General features: G+C 45.8%; 1 protein-coding gene and 1 non-coding gene across 3 annotated transcripts in view; one reads left to right on the forward strand and one right to left on the reverse strand.

Moving 5' to 3' along the window:
• The window catches only part of LOC126547007 (STAM-binding protein), a 99,656-nt gene that overhangs the window by 21,179 nt on the left and 51,224 nt on the right, over positions 1-27,253 (forward strand). For both annotated transcript variants that reach the window (XM_055062996.1, XM_050194811.3), the window contains one exon: positions 3,983-4,314. In XM_055062996.1, coding sequence (XP_054918971.1) covers positions 3,983-4,314 — 332 coding nt within the window. The remainder of the gene's footprint in view (positions 1-3,982; positions 4,315-27,253) is intronic.
• TRNAS-AGA (transfer RNA serine (anticodon AGA)) lies at positions 2,483-2,556 on the reverse strand. Its single transcript has one exon. It is a non-coding gene; the product is annotated as a tRNA-Ser (tRNA).

Raw genomic sequence — 27,253 nt, forward strand, 5'->3', positions numbered from 1 at the left:
TTTATTGTGTATTATCTTGAAGGATTAAACACTGCTATCAAGTCATGTTTTCTTGCGGGCAACTACGCGGAATGTGTATGAACAAATCATAGATGTGCTCCCGTTTTGATTCCAACAATTTAGGGCAGGCTTAGTTTTTGCAAAGCATCAAGGCTTGCGTGCCTACAAAAGACGAGCTACAAATGCATCATTGCTCTGTAAACATGTAAAAAATGAATTACATATACTTTATGAGCATACCCAAAGGCCTATGAAATCGAAACTGGAATTGTTAGCAAAATGTGCAACTGTAAAAAAAAAAAAAAAATTGCCTCATCGACACTGAGAAGAAAATATAGGAATTTTGGAGCCTATTCTGTAGCCCTCAGCCAAGCATTTCTATATTGTATTTTATTGCCATGTTTGCAAACCACATTTAATTACCATGCAGTGGCATGGAGAATGGCCAGTGGTCTGATTGATTCATTAGATGCAAGAATTACATTTCTAAAAGATACCTTAACCAAAAGGCTGACATTAGTAAACTAACATCAACTTCAGGCTTATGAACACACAATTATCACAAAAACACTTGAAAGCTTTCTGGATGTTGATATCATTAAAAAAAAATTCATGAAGTTATACACATGCAGACATGTGAAAGCCATGAATGCCTGGTAAGTAAGTTCATAAGAGTACACGATCATTAAGAACATTGATTAAACAAACCTGACAACAGACTAGCTGAGAAAAAAACATGAGAACTACATATTTCACTGCGTCATACGTTGATAAGCAAAGCAAAATACAATACAATAGAAAAATAAAGCAGAGTGCACTCTTCCACATCACACAAACAAAACAGTGACGCAGACAAACGCCGCGCAGTTTGTACGGAGTGCTAAACCTTTCCGTGCACATAAATTGCAATGTGCCATTAAATGTTTGAACATATCTCAACGAAATTGCATGTTTGCAATGAACGAAACAATCTAGAATAGCATTTGTTACTCATGTCCTATAATAGAGATTTTAGCGTACTTCTAAGCATACAATCAACCACATTGGTGAACAAAGAAAACAATATATTACGTAACAGTAGCTCATAACACATGGCAAGGCTGAGTGATAAAAATCTGTTTGCGAACTTGAGAAGAGTAAAGCAATTGTACCGGATGAGTACAGTATGCACAGCACAATAAACAGGAAACTTGCAACAGGAAACTTACAATATGCACTATTATAACTTTAAACAAACATAGGAAGGGCTCGGCCTCAATATTCATAATTATACAGGCTCACAGGCAGTACAAGTATCCAGGAAGATATGGCAGTACTTAAAGGCAATCAGTCCTGCGGTACACACAATTCTTGGATAATATCTGCAGCTTGCCGAGCATCATCCTCTGCCGTTGAGTATGTGCCATCGTGCTGATTTTTGCTACCACTGGTAAACTGTATTCATGGCATTTTTTTGTGCTTCCAAAGCCCGTTTCGCACACTTGTTAGTGAATTTACTGTGTCAATGTCCAACCTATTAAAGCGAAGCTTTCTTTGTCTCTTCCTTCGACTTTCCCACTGCTGCTGCTGCTGTGGGCTGCTGTCGTGCACACTGCGTCCGTCGGAGTGTGGTTCAGAGCGTGTATATTGATGACAGCGCCAGTAAGAGAGAAAAGGCCACAGGAGAAACTCATTTTCACTCCACCACGTCGAATGTGCACAATGCCCTCTGGAGCTCCCTGGTCGTCGCCACATTAGCCGCTTGACAGCTATAATTATCGGTGACTCCCCTCAGAAGCATTGCAGAAACTTAAGCACTTCCCTTTCTACTAATGTGCTAGGTCAGAGGGGATGTAGATGGAACTGTAGAGAGGAGAAGGAGAGGGAGAAGAGGCAGTTCCAATATAAGAGAGGTGGGAGGTGACGTGAGAAGGCAAGGAAACCCCACTACTATACGACAGCGGTCGCGAGGAAACAGGATAAGCTTAAGTTCAAGATACGGTACAGTACATTGCTGCTATTTCTGAAAATAAACGCCGTGCAAATATGTCAAGTTGGTAACTTACGCAGGGTGTGCAGAAGTAGAGCTGCATTAATTAAAGCTCACTGCAGGGTCCAGGAGATGCTACGGAAGCGGTCGACCGTCAAATCAACACTTCTGCAGCCGCCGCATTAGCTTTGCGGCTATGGCATTGCTAGAGGTCGTGGATTTTGATCCTAATCACGGCAGCCGCATTTCGACAGGAACAAAATAGAAAACGCACATGCACTTAGATTTTCGGACACATTAAAGAACATCACGGTGTCAAAATTAATCTGGAGTCCGCCACTACGGCTTGCCTCATAATCAGAGTATGGTTTTGGAGCGTACAGCCCCATAATCCAATTCAAGTTTAATACTTAATAAAGGGAAAATCGGACATCCACCTGTTTGTAGCAATTGCTACGAAGGAGACCCATACGGGTTCCTCGAAAGAAAAGCCTCACAGTTGAAGAAAAATTCGTCCTGGTCCGGGACTCGAACCCGGGACCACTGCCTTTCTTGGGCAGCCGCTCTACCATCTGAGCTAACCAGGTGGCCAGCAGATGGCAGGGCGAAGTCTAATTTGTCGACAACTCGAAGCAAAGGCAAGAGTTTGACGTAATAGTTCCGCGGAAACCCGCAAGGTGGAGAGAAGTAATTAATAAAGAAAAAATCGGTCATCTACCCGATCGTAGCAATTGCTACAAAGGAAACCCATACTGGTTGGATGGAAACCGAATTAAGGCAGATGGCACTGCTTCTGGTTGCAAGCATCACACATATCCTGAAGACCGGCGGCCCCTATTCCATCTGCTTGGCACTCGGCGTGAATGATCTATGGAGAGAGTCGGATGTGGGGGTGCAGAATGCCTTGCAGTCGCCACGCAGAGACATTAAGTGTCTGAGGCTCATGTTGCGTTCACATGGGGTTTGAGTAATAGGAATGCTGATGCATGCATTTTGTACAATATTGTACCATGAATGTCAATTCGATGCTCATCAGAGCCCCCGTGTGATAAGTGACACCCATCAGAAGCTGTGTCGCCGCGTCGCCTCACTTTTGTTCATGTGCTCTTTTCTTTTCCCCAGTGACTCAGCGAGGCAGACCCCTTCGCTGTCTTCTTTGTATTGCCTCTTTCTCTCTGTTTTCAATGGTTTTCTTTCTCTCGAGATGCGATATATATCTTGGTCTGTTTTGTATCTTTTTGAAAAGCTGCTAGATGGCGCTATGTGCCTAATGTCAGTTCTATCATGTGTAGCATATGTGTAGCAAGCATTTTTTCACACCAGAATACTTATTCCAAAAATGTCACTAGTCTAAAGCTAGACTTAGCCAAAATAGCTAGATTAGGAGCTAGATTTCGAAAAAGAAGCTAGGACAGCTACTCGTATCTAAATTAACATTTTTGTAGCTAGTTGAGGCCAAAAGTAGATAGGTCTAGCTACAAAATAGCTAAATTGGCGACACTGGTTCTAGCATTGCTGTCAATCACTTACTATTTCCACTGATGACTATGGCAATGCAAACTCCGTCACTTCATTTCGGTGGACACCGTTTTTGCTGTTTTGCATTGCACATTTGCGGCGCTAGTCGAGCTCCGAGAGTTGTCTGAATTAACCGGTGTGTGGCCAAATATGTCCGAATTAACAAATTTCATTGCATTAAATAATGTATACGCCTGCCGGGACCATAGGACAAGTTCGAATTATTTTATTTTCCGAATTAACGAGGGTCAAATTAATGAGGTTTTATTGTTTGTACTAGCAATCTTTGTCAATAAACGATCAGTTGAAAGTGAGCACCACATGTGTCCCTGTCTCTGTTGTTTGTCCTTGTTTATGTGCACTACGTATATGCATTCATGTTTTTGTCTCTTTAAGGAGTACTTGCCACAAAACATACTGAATTGCATGTAAATAATTTGTGTGCACATGGCAGCTAACTTTGCTTGTTTAATTACCAGAGTTCTCAATTTCTAGGAAAGGCAAGCTGCAGAAGAGGCGCTCCAGGAAGAACGTAGAAAGAAAGACCAGTTGGAGCGGCTTATGTATGAGCAGCAGAAGCTGTTTGCACTGCAGCAGCGACAGCAGCAGGCAAAAATGGTGCAGCCTGAGAGGCCAGGGACTCCAACGCCTCCTTCTGGTGGTATATCGCCTTCTGATGTTTACCCAATGCTGCTGGAGCTGGAGAATGGTGTCCGCAGCACTCCTCGGCCTAAGACGCCACCTTTCCCAACACTGAGCGACTTTGAAGTGCCAGACATTCCTCCTAGGGCTTCGAAGCCCTCTGCTCCTCCTTTGGCACCTGTGGAGTGAGTTGAATGTTTACCCTAGTGCTCCATTTGGGTAATTTGGTTCATGATACAGTGCAGTCCACTTATAACGATACCACATATAACGATATATCGGTTATAACGATGGGTCGACATGAGAGTGTCATTTTATGCATTAGGTCTATGGGGAAAAAAACCATTTACAACGATAGGTTATTCACCGCATATTGGATATAACCACGACCTACTGTATAAAGAGCGACCTGCACATCCCGCGGTCGCCTACGGCAGCGCGCGGCCGAAGAAATACCACGTGATCATTGAGTAGGGACCAAGCGTGCCGGTAGAGGCCGCCAGTGCTCACCCTCACAGCAACGCCCGAAACGCTCCGGCCCCGCCTTCAGGAGTACGGCGATGACGGTAAAAATTCGCAGAGCACCTGCAGTAAACTCGGCATTTCACATTATTGACAGGGTGCGGCTAGAAAAATGCGCGTCGATACATGCCCCACATATTTGGTATGTTCGCTGTGCAGTGCAATGAAATTTGAAACTACTTTGAAGGCGCGGCCGCGTGGCTGCTAGGATTGAAATAGTGTAATCCCTTAGAGCTTCTTTTTTTTTTCCCTCATTGTCCGCTAAAATGTTGGTTAGTGCTGTGGTGCCAATATGGTCTGGTGTGCACTTTCCGAGCTATACGAGGCCTGAACGCGCTCGCACTTCATTCTCCCGTAGGTTTCGCGAGTCCCGAGCCGGACGCAATGAACGCACTACGTACCGCTTTGCAGGGCCCACGCGTTCCTTTGCTGCATTCGGCACGTTCACTGAAGTGACGTGCTGTTGGGAGCGCGGCAGAACGTGGGTAGTTTTAATTGCAGTGCATGCCACAATCGAACAAATGTGCTGTTATTGACGTATTTATTTACGCCGCTTTACCAAATGATAACGAAAGTCCAGCTTGAAAAAATTCCAAGGGCGCTTTATTGTGCCATCACACAGATAGTCACTACACTTTAAGCACTTTCCTGGAGTTGGGCTTTTGAAACGAAAAGCTTCACTACGTTAGTCAACACGTACCGCGCTTCGCGCGAGCCGGCGTATGTCGGAATTGGCTCCGTAAGCGTGTTCGGAGTCGGCGCAGGTGGCCACTGCCCCGCGCTATGCGTCGTCGTTTGACGTTCGCCGCAAGCGTATGTTTATCGCGGAGATCGACTATATATATAACCGCTTGCCAGAGAACAGGCGTGCGCATTCAACATGGAACTGTGAACTGTGTTACTGAGAGCTGTGTTTATGGCTGTACAGAAATCGCAAGACAATGTGCCCAACAATGATGAATAAAGAAGTTTAATAATCCTGCATAACTTGTGGTATATATCATTGATAAGCAATTTGCATAACTATACGAGGCCCACGTATAGCATAACCATAAGCTTACCAAAGCATATCCATAAGTGAAACCGTAAGCATAATCATAGGCTAAATCATAAAGCATAACCATAAGCTAAACCGTAAGAATAACCATAGGCTAAATCACAAAGCATAACTATAAGCTAAACCATAAGCATCACCGAACCTTTTCGCTTCGAGGTATCCAGGCTTAACCTTAGCTAAGCCCCAGTCAATTTTTTTTGTTCAGGTTTTCACCATTGGTTCCTAATATCGGTCACGGAGAACTCATGAAATGAAATTCCTCTTGATGCTCGGCCGCTTGACTTTCACAACGGTATGCAGCAGTAAACCATCGTGCATAAAGAAGCCGCAAACGCGAAAGCCGACGCCCACGGGGCTGAGAATCACAGTGTCACTGAAATAGAATCTGGTAATCAAGATCTAGCGACACCAACAGATCACCAAGCACTCAGCTAATCGACTGTTTCGCGCGCTTGCGCTTGCGTCCTTCCGTGCTCTCGCTGAAAATGCTTGCTGCCCGTGCGTGCGGCCGGTCACAGGGTTGGGGGTAGGTGGGGGTGAGCACTAGCGCCACTGTTCGCGGCGGCGGTTTGGAAAACTAAAAAAAAAACCACACAAGCAAAAGCAAATCAGCGGCGCTGGTGTAGCGCCGCACGCGCAGGTCGCCCCTTATACAGTAGGTTGTGGATATAACGATCAAAATTTTGCCGTCTGGACGGCGTTTTCCGTGCCAAATAATCGTAACATTTGCGTTGCTTAGTTCCCTGAAACGAACGATGCCGAGACGAGGCAATGTTTACCTCCGTAAGTTCGTATCTGCAGCCATTACCGCGTAGCGCGTCCCGCCCCGCCCCGGCGCACCGGAGAATAGCTGAGTAGGCGCAGCGCGCCACAAGATGGCGCTAGCTGCTTCATGCGTGTCGGCCACAGTCGCTCCGAAAGATAGAGAGAGGAAAAAAAAAAAAAAGAAACGACAAGCAAAGCGGCGCGGTGGCGCCCGTCCCGCGTCTCTCTCTGGTCTCCTCGATTTGGCTGCACCTTTTGCACTAGTTCAGAAAAGTGTCGTGCCAGTGCAGCGCTAGTTCTTGAAGTGTGAGTGTAGCGCGACGCTAGCGCTTTCGGTGCAGCGGTCAAATCGAGGACAAAAGTGCAGAAACGTAGAGGCCTTCGTCTGCTGCGACTGGGTGGCTGTGGCTTTTCTTTTGTTGGTGTGTCATTATTCAGAAAGCATGACCAAGCGTGGTTTCCACACCTTTCTGAATCATATATGGCACAACGTTTCAAACGACTGACCGATGTGGTTTCGCGCAAACTTAACATCGAGGTAGCGGTAAGCTCGTGAAAATTAATACAAACGACTGTGACCTGAGGGAAAATCCCGGCCTTCAGTGCACTTAGCAGCAGTTGGACCCGGAAAGCGCGCTTAACAAGATGCTGCGTGTACATCCTGAAGAAAACTGGCGTCCGTGCTGCGTTACTAATAGCAGGCGCCGTCGATGCCGTCTACCAACACTCGCATGGCCACGGAGCCGCATGTGTCGTCTGCTATCAAAAGCCTTGCACTATGTGCACGAGAAAAGAACTTGCGGAGAGTCTAGTGCCGAAGTGTACATGAACTCGTGCAGCACGACGTCAAATCGAGTGCCGAAGTGCAGGTGGCGCAAGCTGCACTGGCAAATCGAGTGCTAGAGTGCTGCACCCCCTGAACTAGTGCAGAAAGTGCAGCCAAATCGAGGAGACCTTCTATCTCGCGATAGGAGGCTGATGCCACCGAAGCAGCGTGCAACCAACCGTTCAACCCAGTTCGAAGATGGCGCCGACAAAGCCCAAAGCTGCGTCGCTTGACACGAAGATGGATATTTTGCAGGACTGTCGATGTGGCTTCAGGTGAGCGCCCTTGTGAAGAAGTATGAGCTCGCCCAGTTAACGATATCAACCATCTTGAAAACCGGGAGCACCGCGATTGTGAAGGCAGGAGCTATCAGCGGCGATGCCGATCAGCGGAAAAGGGGTTAGAGACCCTTTGTACGCCAATGTTAAAGAGGCGCTTTACCAGTGGTTCATCACCAATTTCTTCAAAAATGCGGGCTTTGTGCGTAAGGACGAACTTCCCCAACCCACTGAGACCAACACGGTGGAAGCCGCTGACATAACCGAGCTCTGGGAGCTCGTTCCTACTGGTGACACAGGTGGTGCGTCGATGGTGAAGTTTTTGACTGCAGACAGTGCTGCCTCGTTCTGCTATGAGGTCACCGACGAGGCGATCGCCGATGTGCTGTCTCGACAGACGGCAAAGTTTTGCGACGGTGGCAACGGCAGCAGCGACAGTGACAACGAGATTGACAGTGGCTCCTTGACCCGACCTCGATGTCCACGCAAAGTGCACTGTTGTCGATCGACTCCTTAATTGATTTTATGCATGCTAAAGGATTGCCGCCAGTGTTCGCGCAGCAGCTGGAATCCATGCATGGTTGTGAAGCTGAAACTGCCGCAACAGCAAGTGCGATTTCGGACTATTTCGGCGCGCCTAACCCTTGACACGGTCATTGGCGCTAGAAATAGTGTTTTTCACGGCCTACTTTCTACATCATCTATTCTTTAAAGCAAGTAGCGAATTCGAAGCTGCAAAGGTATGTTCCGCGTTTTTTTTTTTTTTAATAGCTGCAGTCCAGATATAGCGATCATATTTTTCGTCTTTCTCGATATCGTTATAAGTGGTCTGCACTGTACTAACTAAAGTGGCCTGTTGGGATTTCATCACCATAACATTGCAGTGTTGAAAGACAGCGTGAAAGGAAGTTGCCACTCAGGCATGAAAACTGTGCTGTTTGTGGTTATATATGACAGTCTTGTGATTATACATGACATACCAGTTGTTGCTGTTGGTACAGTTACGTGATCACCACCACTTAAAAGAACTTGCCTCTTCACAGTTATTGTACTTTTCCTGGTTTTCCGTTGTTTTATCTTATGTGGAACTTAGCTGGTGCCTCATTTCGGTGCGAGCAACACCAGTTATGACAAAATTGCTGCGATACTTGCTTTCTGCTTTTACAGCTGCTTTCTTCTTTGCATTTATGCATTGCAAAAGCAGCTGTAACGTGATCTAAATGCTCTACTTGAATCGGGCTAGCTGTGTTCTTTTATTAATGTTCATCATTTTCATTGCTGTGGACATTAACCCTTTGAGCGTCAATGACGTAAATATACGGTGCCGCGAACAAACTCCAAAATGGTCGATGCCGTATATTTACGGTGCCGTCTGTATATTTAAAAGCACGCTAATTTCCTAAATTTTTGTTTTCTGTTATGTGCTGGCACTATGTGGGAATACAGGGTATTTTTCTCGCACGCCTCCCTCTGTCACTTTTCATTGCATGGTTTGCTTTAGCGCTAGTTGGCTCCCGCTCATCTATATTGTACCGCTCATACATTGGCACGCGGGTGGGCGGTGGCTTGGGTTTTGTTCCGCGGGCAGTTTTGGCTTCTTGCGCTTGCAAAACTGATGGCTATCTTGTTACTAATCGCTCAATGGGCGACCGCTTGTTTCTCGCTCGTTTAGTGCTCACAGGGGTGCGCATAGAAAGGATGCCGCCGTGCATGCGTTTCCGTTGCTTTTTTTTTTTTTGAGACTCTCAAAAACTAGTTGCCTCTGGTTGGCGATAAGATGAAGATTAGCAGAAGTTTGTCACACGTTTTGCTTTTTTGACGGGCACACAACCACACAGTTTTCTTGAGTGCGTGCACCTACACAGTTCGATTACTCTATGGATGTACTATCATGAGCAATAGGAAAGAGAACACAGGAACGCGTGGCAAACAGCCTCGAAACAGACTTGGAGCAGTACGCGGATGGCGCTGTGAAAAACAAAGAGGGAAAGGAGGGCGCTCTTCCACTAACTGTTGGCACTCCCATCACGCTGGCATTTCTACAAAGGAGCAGCTTACGTCATGGATCGTCCGACAGCCGATAAGACGGTAATCGTCGCCCGTGACTTACACCGATGCATTTTCTATTCTTTCATTCTTTTTTTTCTTCGCGCAACTGCTTGATAGTACTTTTAGACCAAGTTTGCCCTGTATTTCAAACAGATTCTTTATTTGAATCGACGCACCCGGTTGTCAGTGGCACCTCGAACAGCGGCGGCGCTCGAACTAATGGGGACAGAAGAATAGAATAAAGAAAAATTTTTAAAAAGAACATTGATAAACTGTCTCTCGTGCGACTCTGTTGCACGAAGTTCGTTCAGAAAAACTCGCGTAGCACACTGTAGTGGCCCACGCAGAGCAGTCAACTCTGATTTTGTAGCCTCAAGATGCCTCGAGTGCCTCTTAAACAGCGGGAAGGTATAATAGAAATGTCCAAAAGAGGTTATACGCAGCGCAATATTGCCCTTGTGACAAGCCGCCCATTGAAAACGGTCAACCGGATTATCCAGGCTTATTGAGACGAAGGACACATAAACGATGCGCCGCACCGCAGACGACCCCGATCAACAATGAACGACCAAGACCTTTGCATCATGGCTGCCGTCAAGCGACAAACCATTTCTAAGTGCAAAGGACGTTCGAGGTGCTCTTGGCTTGGACAACTTGAGCGACAGCACGGTACGACGAAGGCTTAGAGAAGCAGGACTGCGAAGTCGCATCGCCGCACAGAAACCTCTGCTCACCGCAGCCAACAAAGCAGCTCGCCTGAGGTTCGCTACTGAACACCGCAGCTGGAGTGAGAGCGAGTGGAAGTATGTAGTTTTCTCTGATGAGTCCACGTTCTCGAGCCGCTGGGACCAACGAAAGAGAGTGTGGCGGACCGCAAACACACGCTTTAGTCCGCAGAATATCCAGGAGGTGGCCGGCAGCAGTCGCATGTCTGTGAACGTCTGGGGGGTGGCCCACTGGTGAGAATTGATGGGAGGTTCACCAGTTCTGCGTATTGCACTCTGCTCGAGCACCAGATGATCCCCTATGTCTTGAACGGGCCGCACCCGGATGGGTGTTATTTTTTCCAGCAGGACTTGTCTCCCGTTCACACATCGAAGGACATGTTGCACCTTTTTGAAGAGCGAGGGGTAATGCAACTTCAGTGGTGCGCGAAGGGTGCCGACATGAACGTTATAGAGCACGTTTGGGGCCGTATGAAAGTGAACCTTTCGAAGAGGTCACTAGAATTGGCGAACTCCGACCAACTATGGGAAGAAATAGAACATGAGTGGAAGCACCTTCAGTGTGATACCGCATTCATCGAGACTCTCTACGCGTCTTTGCCCCAAAGAATGGAGGCCGTTGTTCAAGTCGATGGTGGCATGACGCGTTATTAGGCCACCAACAAACAAAACAAAGGACGAGCGTAAACTGCGATGACACTATTCCCTTATGTCATTTGCTTCAATATCTTTTTAATATTCGGCAAGCGCCAATAAACTTACTTTGAACTCACCCTTAAAGACCATTTTTTTCGTGATTTACAAGATCTACCATAAATCAATATCAAAGTCGGGAACAGTGCTACCTTTTGTAACGATTCGGCGCAAAAAGTTATCAGTGACGCAATATCTAAGTGTTATTGCCGCCTGCTGGCGATGCGAAGTTCCGCATTTTGCAGATGCACGGCGGAAGTGCGAACAGTTTTTAGAACAGCGTCCCCCTTTCCACTTTGTTTCCGACAGTGGCCGCTGCGTATCACCCAAATAGCTGGGTCTGAGGGTGTTTTCTACGTATTCCTGTGTTCCCTTTCATATTGCTCATAATAGTACATATTATTGTAAGAGCAGGAACATTTGAGCTTTGTGAAATTTTCTTGTGTGCGCATTTTCAAAGCCTTGAACTATAAAAATGCATAAGATTTTCAATTCTTATAAGTATATTTCCTTTTTATTGTTGTTATTCATGATTGAAGAGTACATATATATCAACGCAAAATATTTGTTTCTCACTTTACGGTCACCCTTTGAAAAGTTGCGGTTCATTTTTTTTTCGAAATAACTCCCTAAGAAGAATTGGAATCTGCAATAAAAAAATCGACCCTGGGTGGTCGCATCTGGTGAAAAAAATTTACCCTCAAAGGGTTAATAAAACACAGATGAGAGATAAGTGGCCATAGAATAGACCGATCTCGCCATGCATGCCACGCATGTGTGTGCTTTTCGTAAGTGTTTTTACTGCCATATTACCCATATTACCTGTAGTTCTTGGGTGATATTCAAACACAGAGCTGCCTTGTCGGGTGGTTATCCACTTCGCCTCTTTGCAAGTTAATTTTGTGGAAGCAGGGGTGGACACCATGTAAATGGGCATATTCTGCGACTAAACTATTGCCCATTTGAGGGGCTGGAGTTGTGAAAAAGTTTGTTCTCGAACGGCATGTTTTTCAAAGCTTGTATTTTTTAATATGCTCAAGCAATGTTAATCGCTGTAATGCATACTTTATCTGTACGTGGTGGACAACATGCAAAACCCTATATTGTTTCTTCCCAAAGGCTTTTTGCATTAATATACGAGCTTAACATTCTCAAATTCAACAGTGGTTCAATCGAGGAAGTAATCTGTGGGCGTATGCCAATACATTATATCGGTGGCGATTGAAATTTTCTTGCCTATGTTTATTTGCTTGAAGGACGACGTTTTTAGAATAGTGAATATTGCACACGCTACACAGCATTTGGAAGCAGTAAGCTTTATGGTAATATATTGTGACTGATTTCTAAATGCTGATAATCGTGTGAAGCAATGAAGTTGTGTTACATGGTTTTTGTTGCAGCGTGCTTATCGTTGTGAGAAAGCTTAGTAGATTCGTTAAACGACCCTGAAGCTTTGCAGGAATGCTCAGAAATGACAACTCAAGTGTGTGATTTATAGGGATTGTACTGAAGGCACTGGGCAGTGGGCATGGTAAAGGTTGCAAGGGGCCGGTGGCATGTTGTGGTGGTGTCTTGCGTCATTGGCATATGAGGCAGGACCGGATGTACTGGCGAACGAAGTGGTACATACCGCGCCAGTAGTACCGAAGCTGGAGGCGAGAGTATGTCTTTAAGACACCAGCGTGGCCACATTGGGGATCGTCGTGGAATGTGGCGCAGATGTCAAGGCGCAGGTGTCGGGGTATAACAAGGAACCACTTGTGACCGCTCGAATTGTAGTTGCGGCGGTACAGCAGGTTATCCCGAATGATGAAGTGCGCGGCTTGACGACGGAGCGTCCGAGAAGTTGGCGCTGGCGACTTGCTAGACAGGAAGTCAATAAGCGAAGAGATCCATGGGTCCTTGTACTGCTCTGATGGCATGTCGGTAATGTTGAGGGCGAAGGCTCCATATGTGGAAATAGACGAGTGGACAGGACCGGAGGGCAGGGGTGACTGGGATAGAGCGTCTGCGTCTGAATGTTTTCGGCCGGAGCGATAAACAACGCGGATGTCGTACTCTTGTAGGCGCAATGCCCAACGGGCGAGCCGACCAGTTGGATCTTTTAATGAAGATAAATAGCATAGGGCATGATGGTCGGTCACGATGTCAAATGGACGCCCGTACACATAAGGATGAAATTTTGCGATTGCGCAAATGATGGCCAGACATTCCTTTTCAGTAAACGAGTAGTTCGCCTCGGCTTTGGTAAGGGTGCGGCTGGCATACGCGACGACATACTCTTCGAAGCCATCCTTGCGTTGTGCAAGAACAGCGCCGAGCCCGACACCGCTAGCGTCCGTATGGATCTCGGTGCAGAGGGATCGAAGTGTCGCAGTACTGGAGGAGAGGTGAGAATGCGTCGCAGTTCTTGGAATGCGTCGTCGCACGCCGGGGGCCAGGCTGATAGGTCAGAACTGCCGGTGAGAAGCTGCGTCAAGGGGGCGATGATAGAGGCAAAGTTACGGATGAAGCGCCGGAAACATGAGCACAAGCCGATGAAACTGCGAAGCTCTTTCATGGTGGTTGGTTTAGGGAACTCGGTTATGGCGCTAAGTTTCGTGGGGTCTGGGAGGATACCGTCTTTGGAAACTACATGACCGAGAATAGTAAGCATGCGAGCGCCGAAGTGGCATTTCTTTAAATTTAGTTGCAGTCCTGCAGTGGAGAGGCACGCAAGGACTTGCTCGAGGCGGCTTAGGTGCGACGCAAAGTCGGTGGAAAAAAACACAATGTCATTCAAATAACAGAGGCACGTTTTCCACTTCAGCCCTCGAAGAATGCTATCCATCATTCGCTTGAAAGTGGCAGGCGCGTTGCAGAGGCCGAACGGCATGACGGTGAATTCATATAGCCCATCAGGAGTTACAAAGGCTGTCTTTTGGCGATCGGCCTCTGCCATTGGCACTTGCCAATACCCAGAGCGTAGATCCAGCGAGGAAAAGAATTTTGCTCCCTGCAGACTGTCCAAGGCATCGTCGATGCGCGGCAGAGGATAGACATCTTTGCGCGTTATTCGGTTAAGGCGGCGATAGTCGACGCAGAACCGAATGGAGCCGTCTTTTTTTTTAACAAGGACAACTGGAGATGCCCAGGGACTGTTAGAGGGCTGGATGAGGCCACGCTCCAGCATGCAGTCATCGTGCTGGTCGATGACACGGCGTTCAGCGGCCGACACACGACACGGACGCCAGCACAATGGTGTTTGTTGGCCGGTGTCAATACGGTGAACGACTGCAGACGCCCGGCCCAAGGATGGTTGGCCAATGTCAAATGAGGCATGAAAACGCTGGAGGAGCTTGATGATTTCGGTGTGCTGCGCAGGTGTGAGTTCTGCGTCAACGGCACGAGCGAAGACGTCTACAGGGAGGGGCATCGGTTGCGGCGGGAGGAGTTACGGCACAAATCGGAAGTGATGCCGCATCACGAAACATGGTGACCGGGAGAACGCAATCGAAAGCTTCAGAGGTACCCAGGCACTCGCCGCGGAGTAGGGATGATGGCCAGGCGGACGGATTGCACACGTAAATGGCAGCAGAACCTTCGCAAAAAGTGACTACAGCAAACGGAAGCAGAAAGTTCCGGCGGCACGCACAAGTGGCCGACGGCGTAAACAGAACAGGTGAGTTCGCAGCAGAGCTACATAACACAGGAACCAGAGCGGTGGAGAAAGGTGCGATATCGATGTCAGAGGCAGCAACAACTTTAGGAGAATAATGGTCGTCAGGGTCAAAACACGGCACTGATAACATAAGTTCGCAACGAGCGCAGTCGATAAGAGCTTGATTGACAGATAGGAAATTCCAACCAAGAATAATGTCATGCGAGGAACGAGGTAGGACGACAAATTCGATAGCATGCATAACGCTTTGAATGACAACCAGGGCTGTGCACAACGCTGAAGGCTGAATGCGATGCGAGGTTGCCGTACGCAGAGAAAGAGAAATAAGGGGAATGGTCACTTTGTTCAAATTGCGGCAGAGCTTCTCACTAATAATAGAAACGGCGGCTCCGGTGTCGATAAGTGCGTGTACGGTGACGCCATCTACGGACAGTTCAATGTCATTCGCCGGCGCAGAATGAGGCCTTGAAATGTTCGACGTAAACGCAGTTCTTGCCTTTGGAACTGCGACTGTTAGTTTTCCTCTCGGGCTGGGCTGGGTTGGCGAACCATCGGGGAAATGGATCAGTGACGTGGGGAAGGCGACCGGCGTGAATCGAAGGGGAGGCGACTGTAAGAGGAGTCCGGAGGAAGGTTAGATTGGTCCTGATGCGGAAGTTGAGCAGGCCTGTAGCTTGAGGCACCCCCACTGTCAGGTAAACGGGGGCTGCGACGGCGGCAGAATCATGCTACGTGGCCCGGAAAATGGCAGGAATAACATGTTGGCCGGTTATCAGGTGTTCGCCACAGGTTGATGACAGGGGCTCCAGCAGCCGAGTAAGGAACAACTATCGGACGCGAAGGTGGCGGCGGTACATGGAAGGTGCCGGTGGCCCGGTAGGAATCGAGCCGGAGGAGCATAAGGCCGGGCGACAACGCCAGCGTACGTTAGCGGTCCAGCTGCAGGCTGCGGAGGAGGGGCAGATGGCAGCACTACGGCAACTTGCGTCTGAATGACGTGACGAAACGAAGGAGCCAGGGTTGTCCACGGCTCGGGTGCGCTATTCGCCAGAGAGAGTTGGCGTGCGACTTCCTGGCGGATGAACTGCTTTATCTCCGGCATTAAAGCAGAGATGTCGGCAGCGTCGTGACCGAAGTCCAACGGGGATAGATCCGCAGTGTCCTGCTGAGCAGCGCGTGTTGATGCACGTTGCTTGCGCAGCTCATCGTACTGCTGGCAAAGCTGTATGACCTCGGCAATCGTCCGGGGACTCTTCGCGATGAGCATCTGGAAGGCATGCTCATCGATGCCTTTCATGACGTGTTTGATCTTGTCAGCTTCGTCCATAGATGAGTTGACGCGCTTGCAGAGCGAGAGCACGTCTTCAATATAACTAGTGAAGGTCTCATCCTGGCATTGAGCTCGACCACGCAAAGCACCACTGGGTTCTCCCCTTTCTTTCTCCTTTACGGACATGAACCTTCATGCACTATGGACACGATTCTGCCTTACCGACCAGATGCTTCGGAGTGCATGACTGTTTCTAGAGCGGCTGCTTACGCCGAAGAATGTCGCCAGCTCGCTCGTTCGTTGACATCCCAGGACCAGTGGCGCCAAAAGCATCGCCACGATTCATCTACTGTGGCTACGTGCTTTGCTTCTGGCTCGCTGTTCTGGTTGTGGGTGCCCTCTACTCCTCCAGGCCTTTCCTCTAAGCTGCTCTCCAAGTACCACGGTCCTTATTGGGTACTGAAACAAACATCCGCGGTCAACTACCTCATCGAGCCAACGGAAGCGCCTTCCGACCAGCGCCGTCGCGGCCAGGATATTGTCCACGTCTCCCGGCTCAAGCAGTGTCATGACCCTTCTGTGTTTTCCTGTCCTTAGGTCGCCAGGATGGCTACTCTTTCGGTGGGGAATTATTGTACTGAAGGCACTGGGCAGTGGGCATGGTGCTAGTGAATGAGAAGAAGATGACGAGGAGTGCTTGCTTCCCCATTTCGATATAGCACCGACCTGTTTTAAGCCTACCGCTGCAACCTAGAGCTAGTGCTGCTAGGCGAACACCCCCGTTGCAGGATGTTTAATTTATGCGCTTGTGCTGACCATGTGAAGCACTGGTTATGCTCTCATCCGTGCTTTTCTTTCGCTGCAGAAAGCGTGAAAACGCTTAATTGTTTCATTCATTAATGTACAAGCACAAAGTTCATTATTTCTTGCATCAGAGCAGCTTTGATTTGTTTGTTCTGCGAGACACACCTGCCCTCCTGCAGGCAAAGTTCTGCCAATCAACAATGCTAGAATTTCAAGAAAACCATCTTGTCTAGCCTAGCCATTAAGACTATTTTGGTATGCTTTCTACAGCCGGAGATGTACTTAGCACAGGCTGCAGGTCTGAGCAATCCGTATTTACAACAACCGAGACTGGCTGTGGGAGCAGCACTCCAGATAGTGTGCTCACATATCTTAAATATCTGAATATTATTTATTTTATTTTATTTATTTACAAATACTGCAGCCCAGAAGGGCTATTGCAGGAGTGGGTGAATACAAATGCGAGAAAGAAAATCACTATACAAAGAAGCATGCGTGAGTAACATGACTAAGGGGAGCATTCAATGGCATCCCCAAATTCTCTATGTGGTAAAGAACGGATGGAACCAGGCAGGTCATTCCAGAGTTCAATTGTCCGAGGAAAAAAACTGTATTTAAAAGTGTTGGTGCGAGCAAAAAAGACGGATAAGTTTAAGTCATTGCTGCTTCTCGTGATTAGGGGCTTTGCACGGGTCAGATATGTGTTAGGGGAAGCATAATGTGGAGAGTAAAATAGAGAGTGTAGAAGTTTCAGAGAATTAATGTGACGACGGTGGGAAAGAGGGGTTAAACCAAGCATATTCAGATGAGATGACGGTGAAAACATTCTATCATAACGGCGGTATATGAAACGAACCGCCTTTTTCTGAACAGATTCAATTTTGTGGATGTCCGAAATTTTGTAAGGGTTCCATATGGTAGACGCATATTCAAGAATAGGTCTTACAAGTGTTTTGTATGTAATAAGTTTAGTTTCTTTGGGGGCAGCACGTAGAGTTCGGGTTAGATAACCAAGTTTTTTTAGTCCTTTGTTGCAAGTTGTTAGAATATGTTCTGACCAGGATAATCTTGGAGTGAAAAGGAGGCCTAAATACTTATATTCGTATGCGCGCTGCAGAAAAGTGGATTTATAGGAATAGTTGAAATATGAGCAATTAGCATGCTTGTGAAAGGACATGGCGACTGTTTTCTTGAAGTTAATGTTCATTTGCCAGAGTTCGCACCATTCACAAAAACTTATAAAAGATTGATTCAGAGTGTTATGATCGTTAGGTGAAGAAATGACATTGTAGAGAACGCAGTCGTCAGCGTAAAGCCGAATTTTTACTGAAACAGAGCTTGGAATGTCGTTAATATAAAGCAAAAAAAGCAATGGCCCTAAAATAGAACCCTGGGGCACACCGGAAGATACTGATGCGTCAGGAGAGTTGAATGAATTAAAAGAAACATACTGTGAACGATCATAAAGAAAACTACGGATCCAGTCAATGAGAAGCGGGTTATTAAGGATAAAGTTTAGTTTATGTAATAGTTTAGGATGTGGTACAGTATCAAATGCTTTCGAGAAATCAATGAAGAGTGCATCTAATTGATGACCTAAATCAAGAGCAAAAGCGATGTCATGTGTAAATTCAGTTAATTGAGTCACTGTGCTAAAACCACTACGAAATCCATGCTGAGCGCTGCATAAAATGTTATTAGACTCGAGAAAAGTGATAATGTGTTTATAAATTATGTGTTCAAGAAGTTTGCATGCATGAGAAGTTAACGAAATGGGTCTATAATTTAGAAGAGATTGTTTCTGCCCAGATTTGAACAATGGAATGACTCTAGCCCGTTTCCATGAACAAGGAACTGTACAAGTAGATACAGATTTCTCAAAAATCAATGTGAGGTATTGACACGTCCAAAGCGCATAACGATGAAGGAACACATTGTTAACATTGTCTGGACTGCAGCCTTTTTTGGTGTCGAGATTTAAAATAAGGTTCAGGACTCCTTGCTTACATATTGTAACATTGTTAATAGCACAGGACATGTTAGTTGTCGTGGAGTAGGGAGGAATTACGCCATTGTCCTGTGTGAATACAGACTGAAAATATTCACTGAATGCTTTAGCAATAGGTCCAGGATCGCTTATTTCGGAATCGCCTAATAGAAATGTCTGGGTGGTGTTCTTCATTGGCGAAATTGAGCTCCAAAATTTTCGTGGGTTATTTTTAACTAAATTAGGTAGGGTGAACTGATAATAAAAGTTCTTAGCTGCGTCCATTTTTTGACGGAGTTCTTCCTTCATAAAGCGGAACTGGTCATTTGTTTCTGCATTCATGTGGCGCTTCCCACGTGCTCTGGCTACTCGACGCTTCAAATGCAGTATTTCCCTTGTCATCCAAGGAAGGTCTAGATTATTCTTTTTTGTTTTTAATGGCACATAGCGCTCTATGCAAGTATGGACAATGTTTTCAAAATGGGATACTATAGCATTGATATCACTGGTAGTGCATAACTGGGAGAAACTGTCGAATGAAATGCTTAATGTATCAAGTATGGACGTATCATCTGCATGATTATAATCGTAAAAACTGGTATATTGATAGTGGCGCCTTGAAACTGAAAGATTAATAGTAGCAATAACAGCTTTGTGATCGGAAATACCGTCCGTAATCTCACACTCAAAGCCACTTGTAAAGAGCGGTGCACTTAGAAAAATCAAATCTAGTATGGCGGACTCTCTAGTAGGGTTAGATACAATTTGTTTCAATCCAAGCGATAGTGGAAATTCAAGCAACTCTCTAGAAAGAGGGACGTTATCACCAGTTATCGATAATGAAGCCCACGAAACATTAGGTACATTGAAGTCCCCCATGCAGATTAAATTTGAAGAGCCAAAACCGTGCTCTTGGATGAACGCGTTAAGGATCATTATTTCATTTGAGGTATGTTTAGGAGGTCGATAAAACACACCAATGATTACATTTGTTTTATTAATGTGCACCTTACACCAGACCGTCTCGATTTCAAGTGGGGATTGTAGTACAGAAAACTGTAGGTCAGAGCGCAAAAACACGGCAACACCTCCGCCTCTGCCCGCATTCCTGTCTACTCTTATGACGTTATATCCTGGGGGAGTTACTTCGCAGTCAAGGATGTCGCTATGCAACCAGGTCTCAGTAACACCGATAACATGTGGGGAATGTGATGCCACCAACGAGGAAAAGCTTGAATATTTGTTAGATAGGCTTCTTGCATTAAGATTTAATATACAAAGTTTATCGTACTTGTCATTGTTAAGTCAAGGATTGTTCCCCTGGGAGAGCGGTAAATGATGGTGAGTGGTGCGGTCAGGAGCTTTTACAAGAGAGTTCGAAACAACGTCCCAATTGTAGAGCTGATTATCAACAAACGCATGGTCGTACCTGAGGTGTACCACTCAACCATTGTTACGGAATTGTGCTGTAGCGTCCCATAGTTTTTTACGGATGGATCGTATGTTTGAAGAAAAATCTTCAGATAAGCGCCACTGAGACCCTTTTAGCTTATAGCCATTCTTTAGAGCACTAATCTTTTCGCGAAAATCTAGGAGCTTCATAATGATGGGGCGAGGTCTCCCACCTCTAGGTCTACCAAGCCTATGCAATCGCTCAATTTGAGGAAAATCAAGCTTTAGTACGTCAGTAAAGAAGTTCTTAACTTGCGATTGCAGCGATTCATTAGTGTCATGCTTAGATTCTGTTAGACCATAAAGAATAAGGTTGTTGCGACGCGAGCGATTTTCTAAATCATCGCTTTGGGAAGAAAGTGAGTTAATAGTGGATGACATTTTCTGAATTTGGCTCTGTAGGTTATCGTAGTGGGCTGTGCTAAACGTGGGTGCCTGCTGCTCAAGATCAACTATACGTTTCTCAATTGCCTCAAATCGAGCGTCGATAGATTTTCGCATGTCAGCTATATCTTTTGTTATCTTATTTTGCCCCGCAAGAAGCTGAGCGAACATTTCGGATATCATAGAGCCAGAATCATCTGTTTGAGTGGCGGAGCGTTTTGTAGGGCCCGGGTTTGTTTCAATATCGCCACTCAGTAGGAGGCTGCTCATGCAGTAAACAAGATCAGCACATACAGAAATATATGCAGAAAGACATTCGTGTGGGCAAGGCATCAGCAATAAGAAGCGGTTGTCAGATCGAATACAATAAGCGTTCTTAAGGTAACATACCTGCACGAAGAAGAGACAACGTTTGAACATCTGGCCTGTATTGCTGCTGCCTTGCCCACTGAAGCGATGAAGCTGCGGTGTGGCTTTTATACTGAACGGAGCCGGCGTCGTGACTCGCATTAGTGCACCATCCAGGCTGACGTCACCGATGGCAGAGGTCAGTATCTTGTCGAATCCAGCGGTGAACAGACCATGACTATCTTCCAGGGCGGAGATAGGGCAGTCATCGCGCGCATGCGGGAACATCAGGGCGTGATGACATGCGAGCGGTGATGCATCCAGGAAGGCCTTCGTAGTATACTCCGGGCAAGCAGCCAAGCCGGTGAAAAGCTGCACGAAGAAGAGACAACGTTTGAACATCTGGCCTGTATTGCTGCTGCCTTGCCCACTCTTGAGCAAAACAAGAACAAGTGAAAGCCAGAGCCAACTTTTCGACAAGTGGACTTGTCTTTTTCAAGGCAATATATACCTTCCTCGGCATGTTATATATAGGTATGTTTCTTCTAAAGAGGAGAGGGGATCAGGGTGGGTGGGCAAAGCAACAACCTAGGGTGTGTTAGCGGCGAGGGTGTAGAATTGAAAACAAAGATGTGCTTCAATGTTGGTGGAGGAATGTGAGGTAGCATTGTGTTTCAGCCAGTTGACGTGTCAATGTAGGTTCCTTTTTTTCGTGGAAGGGGCCTGGACAACGAAGTTGGAGGGGGGGGGATTATTTGCCCTATTGGAGGTCAGTGACTATCCATAAGTTCCTCTCAACAAGGCTTCTGACTTAGTGTCAATAGTGGAGAGGCAGTTGGAATTAGCTAAGAAACAGCCTACGCCAGTATCGGGGAGATCACCAGCCTTTATAACAAAATATTCTAATGCCCTCCCAAACATAAACAACATTCTACGAAAATACCACCCAATATTATCAAGTAACAAGCATCTGAGAAAAGTGTTCCCGGTGGTACCAAGGCTGACCTATCACCGCGACAGAAACTTTAGAAATGGTAGTGCGCACTAAAATCAGCCAGCATCATTCCCCTGTAATACAACCATATTCTTGCCTCAGGTGCAAAACCTGCAGGCACAAAACCTGGAGGCACCTTCAAAGGGACCTTAAAATTAAAAGCATCGCAAATAGCTATATACACGAAGTGAAGCTTTACTTGCATGAATTCCGATCTAATTTATATGCTTGAATGTTCTTTCTGTAAGAAACAATATATCTGTGAAACTGGTTAATCAATTAATGTCAGGTTAAACCGACATCGTGTGGACACAGCTAAAAAGCTTCCCAAAACTGTTGCCGAGTGTTTCAGCCAACAAGGTCATAACTTTGGTGAACTTAAACTCTACATCTTGCAGTCAAATTTCCATTCTGTGCGAGGCAGAAAATAGACAATCATACCTCATCCGTAAGTTCAAGACATTGCAACCAATAAGCATAAATGTTTCAAAGTGAGCTTTAGAATCTATTTGCTATGCTAAATTTCAAACTAGGACAACAGCACCTAGCTATTTTTATTTCTAATTGGGTTGCTCAGTTTCTTTTCCTCTTCCTTTCGTTTGTTTTTTATTTATGTATTTATCCTTTTTTTTTTTCCCTCGACCACCATTTTCTGCGGCTAAATTTTGTTCTCTCTTTCAGAGAGATGGTAATTCATTGACCTCCAACAGAGCGGACCCCTCCTCTCGTCATCCAGGCACCTTCCACGAAAAAAAGGAACCTACATTGACACGTCAACCGCCTGACACACGATGCTACCTCACATTCCTCTACCGATGTTGAATAGCACACCTTTATTTCGTTTCTACACCCTTGCCGCTAACACACCCTCGGTCATTGCCTCACCCACCTGCCTTATCCCCCTCTCCCCTTTAGAAGAAGCGTACCTATATATATATATTGTCCCGAGGAAAGCATGTATCGTCTTGAATTTCCATCTCCCGCCTTCCACATGGTTTCTCTGAATCACCATCATCATCATTAGCCTATTTTATGTCCACTGCAGGACGAAGGTCTGTCTCTGCGATCTACAATTAGCCCTGTTTTGTGCCAACCGATTCCAACAAGCACCCGTGAATTTCCTAATTTCATCGCTCCACCTAGTCTTCTGCCTTCTTCGACTGCATTTCCCTTCTCTTGGTATCCATTCTGTAACCCTAATGATCCAACAGTTGTCCAACCTGCGCACTACATGACCTGCCCAGCTCCATTTTTTTCTCTTAATGTCATTTAGAATGTTGGCTATTCCTGTTTGCTCTCTGATCCAAGCCACTCTCTTTCTATCTCTTAACGCTATGCCTAGCATTCTTCATTCCATCGCTCTTTGCGCGGTCCTTAACTTGTTCTCAAGCTTCTTTGTCAGTCTCCAAGTCTCTGCCCCATATGTCAGCACCGGTAAAATGCACTAATTGTACACCTTCATTTTCAATCGTAATGGCAAGCTTCCAGTCGGGAGCTGACAATGTCTGCCATATGTGATCCAAACCATTTTTATTCTTCTATGAATTTCCTTCTCATGATCAGGGTTTCCTGGGACTAATTGATCTAGGTAAATGTACTCCTTCACCAACTCTAGAGGCTGACTGGCGATCCTGAATTCTTGTTCTCGTGCCCGGCTATTCCTCATTATCTTTGTCTTCTGCATATTAATCTTCAACCCCACCCTTATGCTCTCTCTGTTAAGGTCCTCTATCATTTGTTCCAACTCATCTAGATTGTTGCTGAATAGAACAATGTCATTGGCAAACCGAAGGTTGCTGAGATATTCGCCGTCAATCTTTACTCCTAAGCCTTCACAGTTTAATAGCTTGAATACTTCTTCCAAGCACGCAGTGAATAGCATTGGAGAGATTGTGTCTCCTTGTCTGACCCCTATCTTTATAGGTATCTTCCTACTTTTCTTGTGTAGAATTAAGGTGGCTGTGGAATCTCTGTAGATATTTTCCAGGGTATTTGCGTAAGCGGTCTGTACTCCTTGATTACACAATGCCTCTATGACTGCTGGTATCTCTACTGAATCAAACGCTTTTTCGTAATCTATGAAAGCCATATAGAGAGGCTGATTGTACTCTATGGATTCCTCTATTACCTGATTAATGGCATGGATGTGATCCATTGTAGACTATCCCTTCCTGAAGCCAGCCTGTTCGCTTGGTTTATTAAAGTCCAGTGTTGCCCTTATTCTATTCGAGATTATTTTGGTGAATATTTTATATAATACTGGGAGTAAGCTAATGGGCCTATAGTTTTTCAATTCTTTAACGTCTCCCTTTTTGTGGATTAGTATAATGTTTGCATTCTTCCAGTTTTCTGGGACCGTGGCAGTTGATAGACACTTTGTGCAGAGAGCTGCCAGTTTTCCAAGCATTATGTCTCCTCCATCTTTGATTAAATCTACCGTTGTTTCATCTTGTCTTGCTGATTTTCCCCGTTCCATGTCTTGCAAGGCCCTTCTGACCTCATCGCTAGTTATAGGAGTCTCTGCAACCTGTTCATTACTGCTTCGAATGGGGGTATCATGGCTCCTCTGGGTACTGTACAGGTCAGTATAGAATTCTTCCGCTGCTTTTACTGTACTTGCGAGATTGCTGATGATATTACGCTGCTTATCTTTCAGCGCAAACATCTTGGTTTGTTTTATGCCAAGTTTCCTTCTCACAGATTTCAACCTGTGTCCATTTTTTATGGCTCCTTCTGTCTTTCTGACATTATACTTTCAAGTATCACTTATTTTCGCCTTGTTGATCAGTTTTGACAGTTCCGCGTATTCTATCTTATCTCTTGAGTTGGACACTTTCATTCTTTGTCGTTTCTTTAGTAGGCCCTTTGTTACTTGGGAGAGTTTGCCTACTGGTTGCCTTGGTGCCTTGCCTCGCACTTCAATTGCTGCCTCTGAAACCAGTCTAGTTATGGTTTCATTCATTGCCTCTCTGTCATCTTCATCTCTCTGTTCTAAGGCTGCATATTTGTTGGCAAGTACCAGCCTGAATTTGTCTGCTTTTACCCTTATTGCCTCTAGGTTGACCTGTTCTTTCTTGACCAATTTTACTCTTTCTCTGTTCAAATTGTGGTGAATCCTAGCCCTCACTAACCTATGATCACTGCACTTTACCCTACGTATTACTTCTACATCCTGCACTATGCTGGGATTGGTACAAAGTATGAAATCAATTTCATTTCTTGTTTCACCATTGGGGTATTTCCAGGTCCGCTTTCTGTTGCTACGCTTCCTGAAGAAGGTATTCATTATTCGAAGCTTATTTCTTTCTGTGAATTCTATCTACGTTTCTCCTCTAGCCTTCCTAGAATCGACGCCATAGTTGCCAATTGCTTGTCCCCCAGCCTGCTTTTACCCCACTTTTGCATTGAAGTCTCCCATTACTACTGTATACTGAGTTTGAACTTTTCTCATCGCTAATTCAACATCTTCATAAAACTGATCTACTTCATCATCATCGGGACTGGATGTTGGAGCCTAGGATGGAACTATCTTTAATCTATAGCTCTTAATAAGTTTGATTATGACTACTGCTACCCTCTCATTAATGCTATAGAATTCGTCAGTGTTGTTTGCTATGTCCTTAAGGATTAGGAATCCTACCCCGTATTGCTTCTTATCTTGGAGACTGCTATAGCAGAGGACATGGCCGTTAGTCAGCACTGTATAAGCCTCGTCAGTTCTTCTAATCTCGCTAAGGCCAATTATATCCCAAAAAACGTCTGATAGTTCCTCAAAGAGTCCTGCTAAGCTAGCCTCACTCGACAGAGTTCGGGCGTTAAAGGTTGGTAGGGCCAGTTTCCATTGGCGGCCTGTCCAGACCCAGAGATTCTTAGCACCCTCTGCTGCGTTTCAGGTCTGACCGCCGCCTTGGTCAGGTGCTCCATAGCTGATGGGGACTGAGGGTCATGGTTTAGTTGTTGGAGTCATTTGGAAGGGGGTGGCCGTATACTGCACCAGTAAGGCCAATTCCTGTGCTGGTGAGGGAGTGTCTTTCTTGAAGCTTAGTGGGCCTTCCTAATTTGGTTGTACCTAGATTAATATAGCCCCACTCGCTCTCAGCATCTTTTGCCGGTGTCAGGCGTCGCTCCAAGCCTGCAAATGTAGTGTACTGGAGGAGGTGAAAGTCATGCTCACCGCCGTCAGATAAAAAAAAAAGAGAGAGAGGATTCGAACTTTTGACTAAGGCAACCGAGCATTCGACATAGCTGAGTCAGATGATCCCGTTGGCGGCGAGGCTATCTTCTCGTCGACAAGTACAACCCAGAGGACCCTCCATGCCTAAAAACTTCTTTGATTTGTCTGCTATAGATGCGTTTTGCTGATTGCGATGGGTAACTCGATAGAGAATGATTTCTAAACGGTACTGGCCTCGTAGTTCCGCAATCACACATGCGCAGGCGGCCTTGAATTTGGCTAGGCACAAATTATACAGCCGACTCCGACTCGCATTAAAAATAATATTGTGCACAATGCGCTCGCTTCGAGTGAGTCTAAGTCAATTTCGTATATCTCAAATGCTTGTAAACATGCTTGAATTATCCACACAATAGGGGCTTTACTGATCGCAGCAGGTGATACGACATAGTATTCCTCATTGATTCTAACATTGTTGTTTCGGTGTCACCCGTATGCTTGCGGCAGTGAACGCGGCTAGATATACAATACATTTTCGGTGATCTTGAACAATACTCAAATGTAGTGTGGAAAAAAAAAGAAAGAAAATGAGAAAGACAAAAGCTTTCAGCGCTTACTGGGAATTTACTAGTCGCGTATTGACGGGGGTACACCAAACGGCTCATGGTCTCGGCTGCCTGTCTCGCGCACCGGGGAAGTCATTCCTAACGAGGTGGAACTGATACTGAATCGCCACCCAAGATTGTATTGCTACATTTGTATTGCTACATTTCGTCACCGCCTCTTTCGCTAAGACTCCACTACACACTACTCAACCAGAGCAGTAGGCATATCACTGAAACCACTCTTTCCTGTCTTATTGCTTCTTCGTATCATTTGGTCTCTTTTTGCAGCATAAGTGCATGTACAGTTGCAGAAATACTTCAGTGTTGTGTTCCAGACATTCTTACCTTTGGCAAAATTTTTACAAGATGCATTAGGAACAGCAGAAGTTTTTTGAGAAATTTAATAAACCTACAAAACAATAATTTCTTACCTTATTTTTATCCGGCTCAGTTAGTAATCCTTAATCATGCATTCCTGTGGCCAGCTGGTGTCTTTTGGAAAGGTGTCAACATTTACAGGTTTTTCTCTT

This window comes from Dermacentor andersoni, chromosome 1 (genome assembly GCF_023375885.2).
Source record: "Dermacentor andersoni chromosome 1, qqDerAnde1_hic_scaffold, whole genome shotgun sequence".
NCBI classification, from domain to species: Eukaryota; Metazoa; Arthropoda; class Arachnida; order Ixodida; family Ixodidae; genus Dermacentor; species Dermacentor andersoni.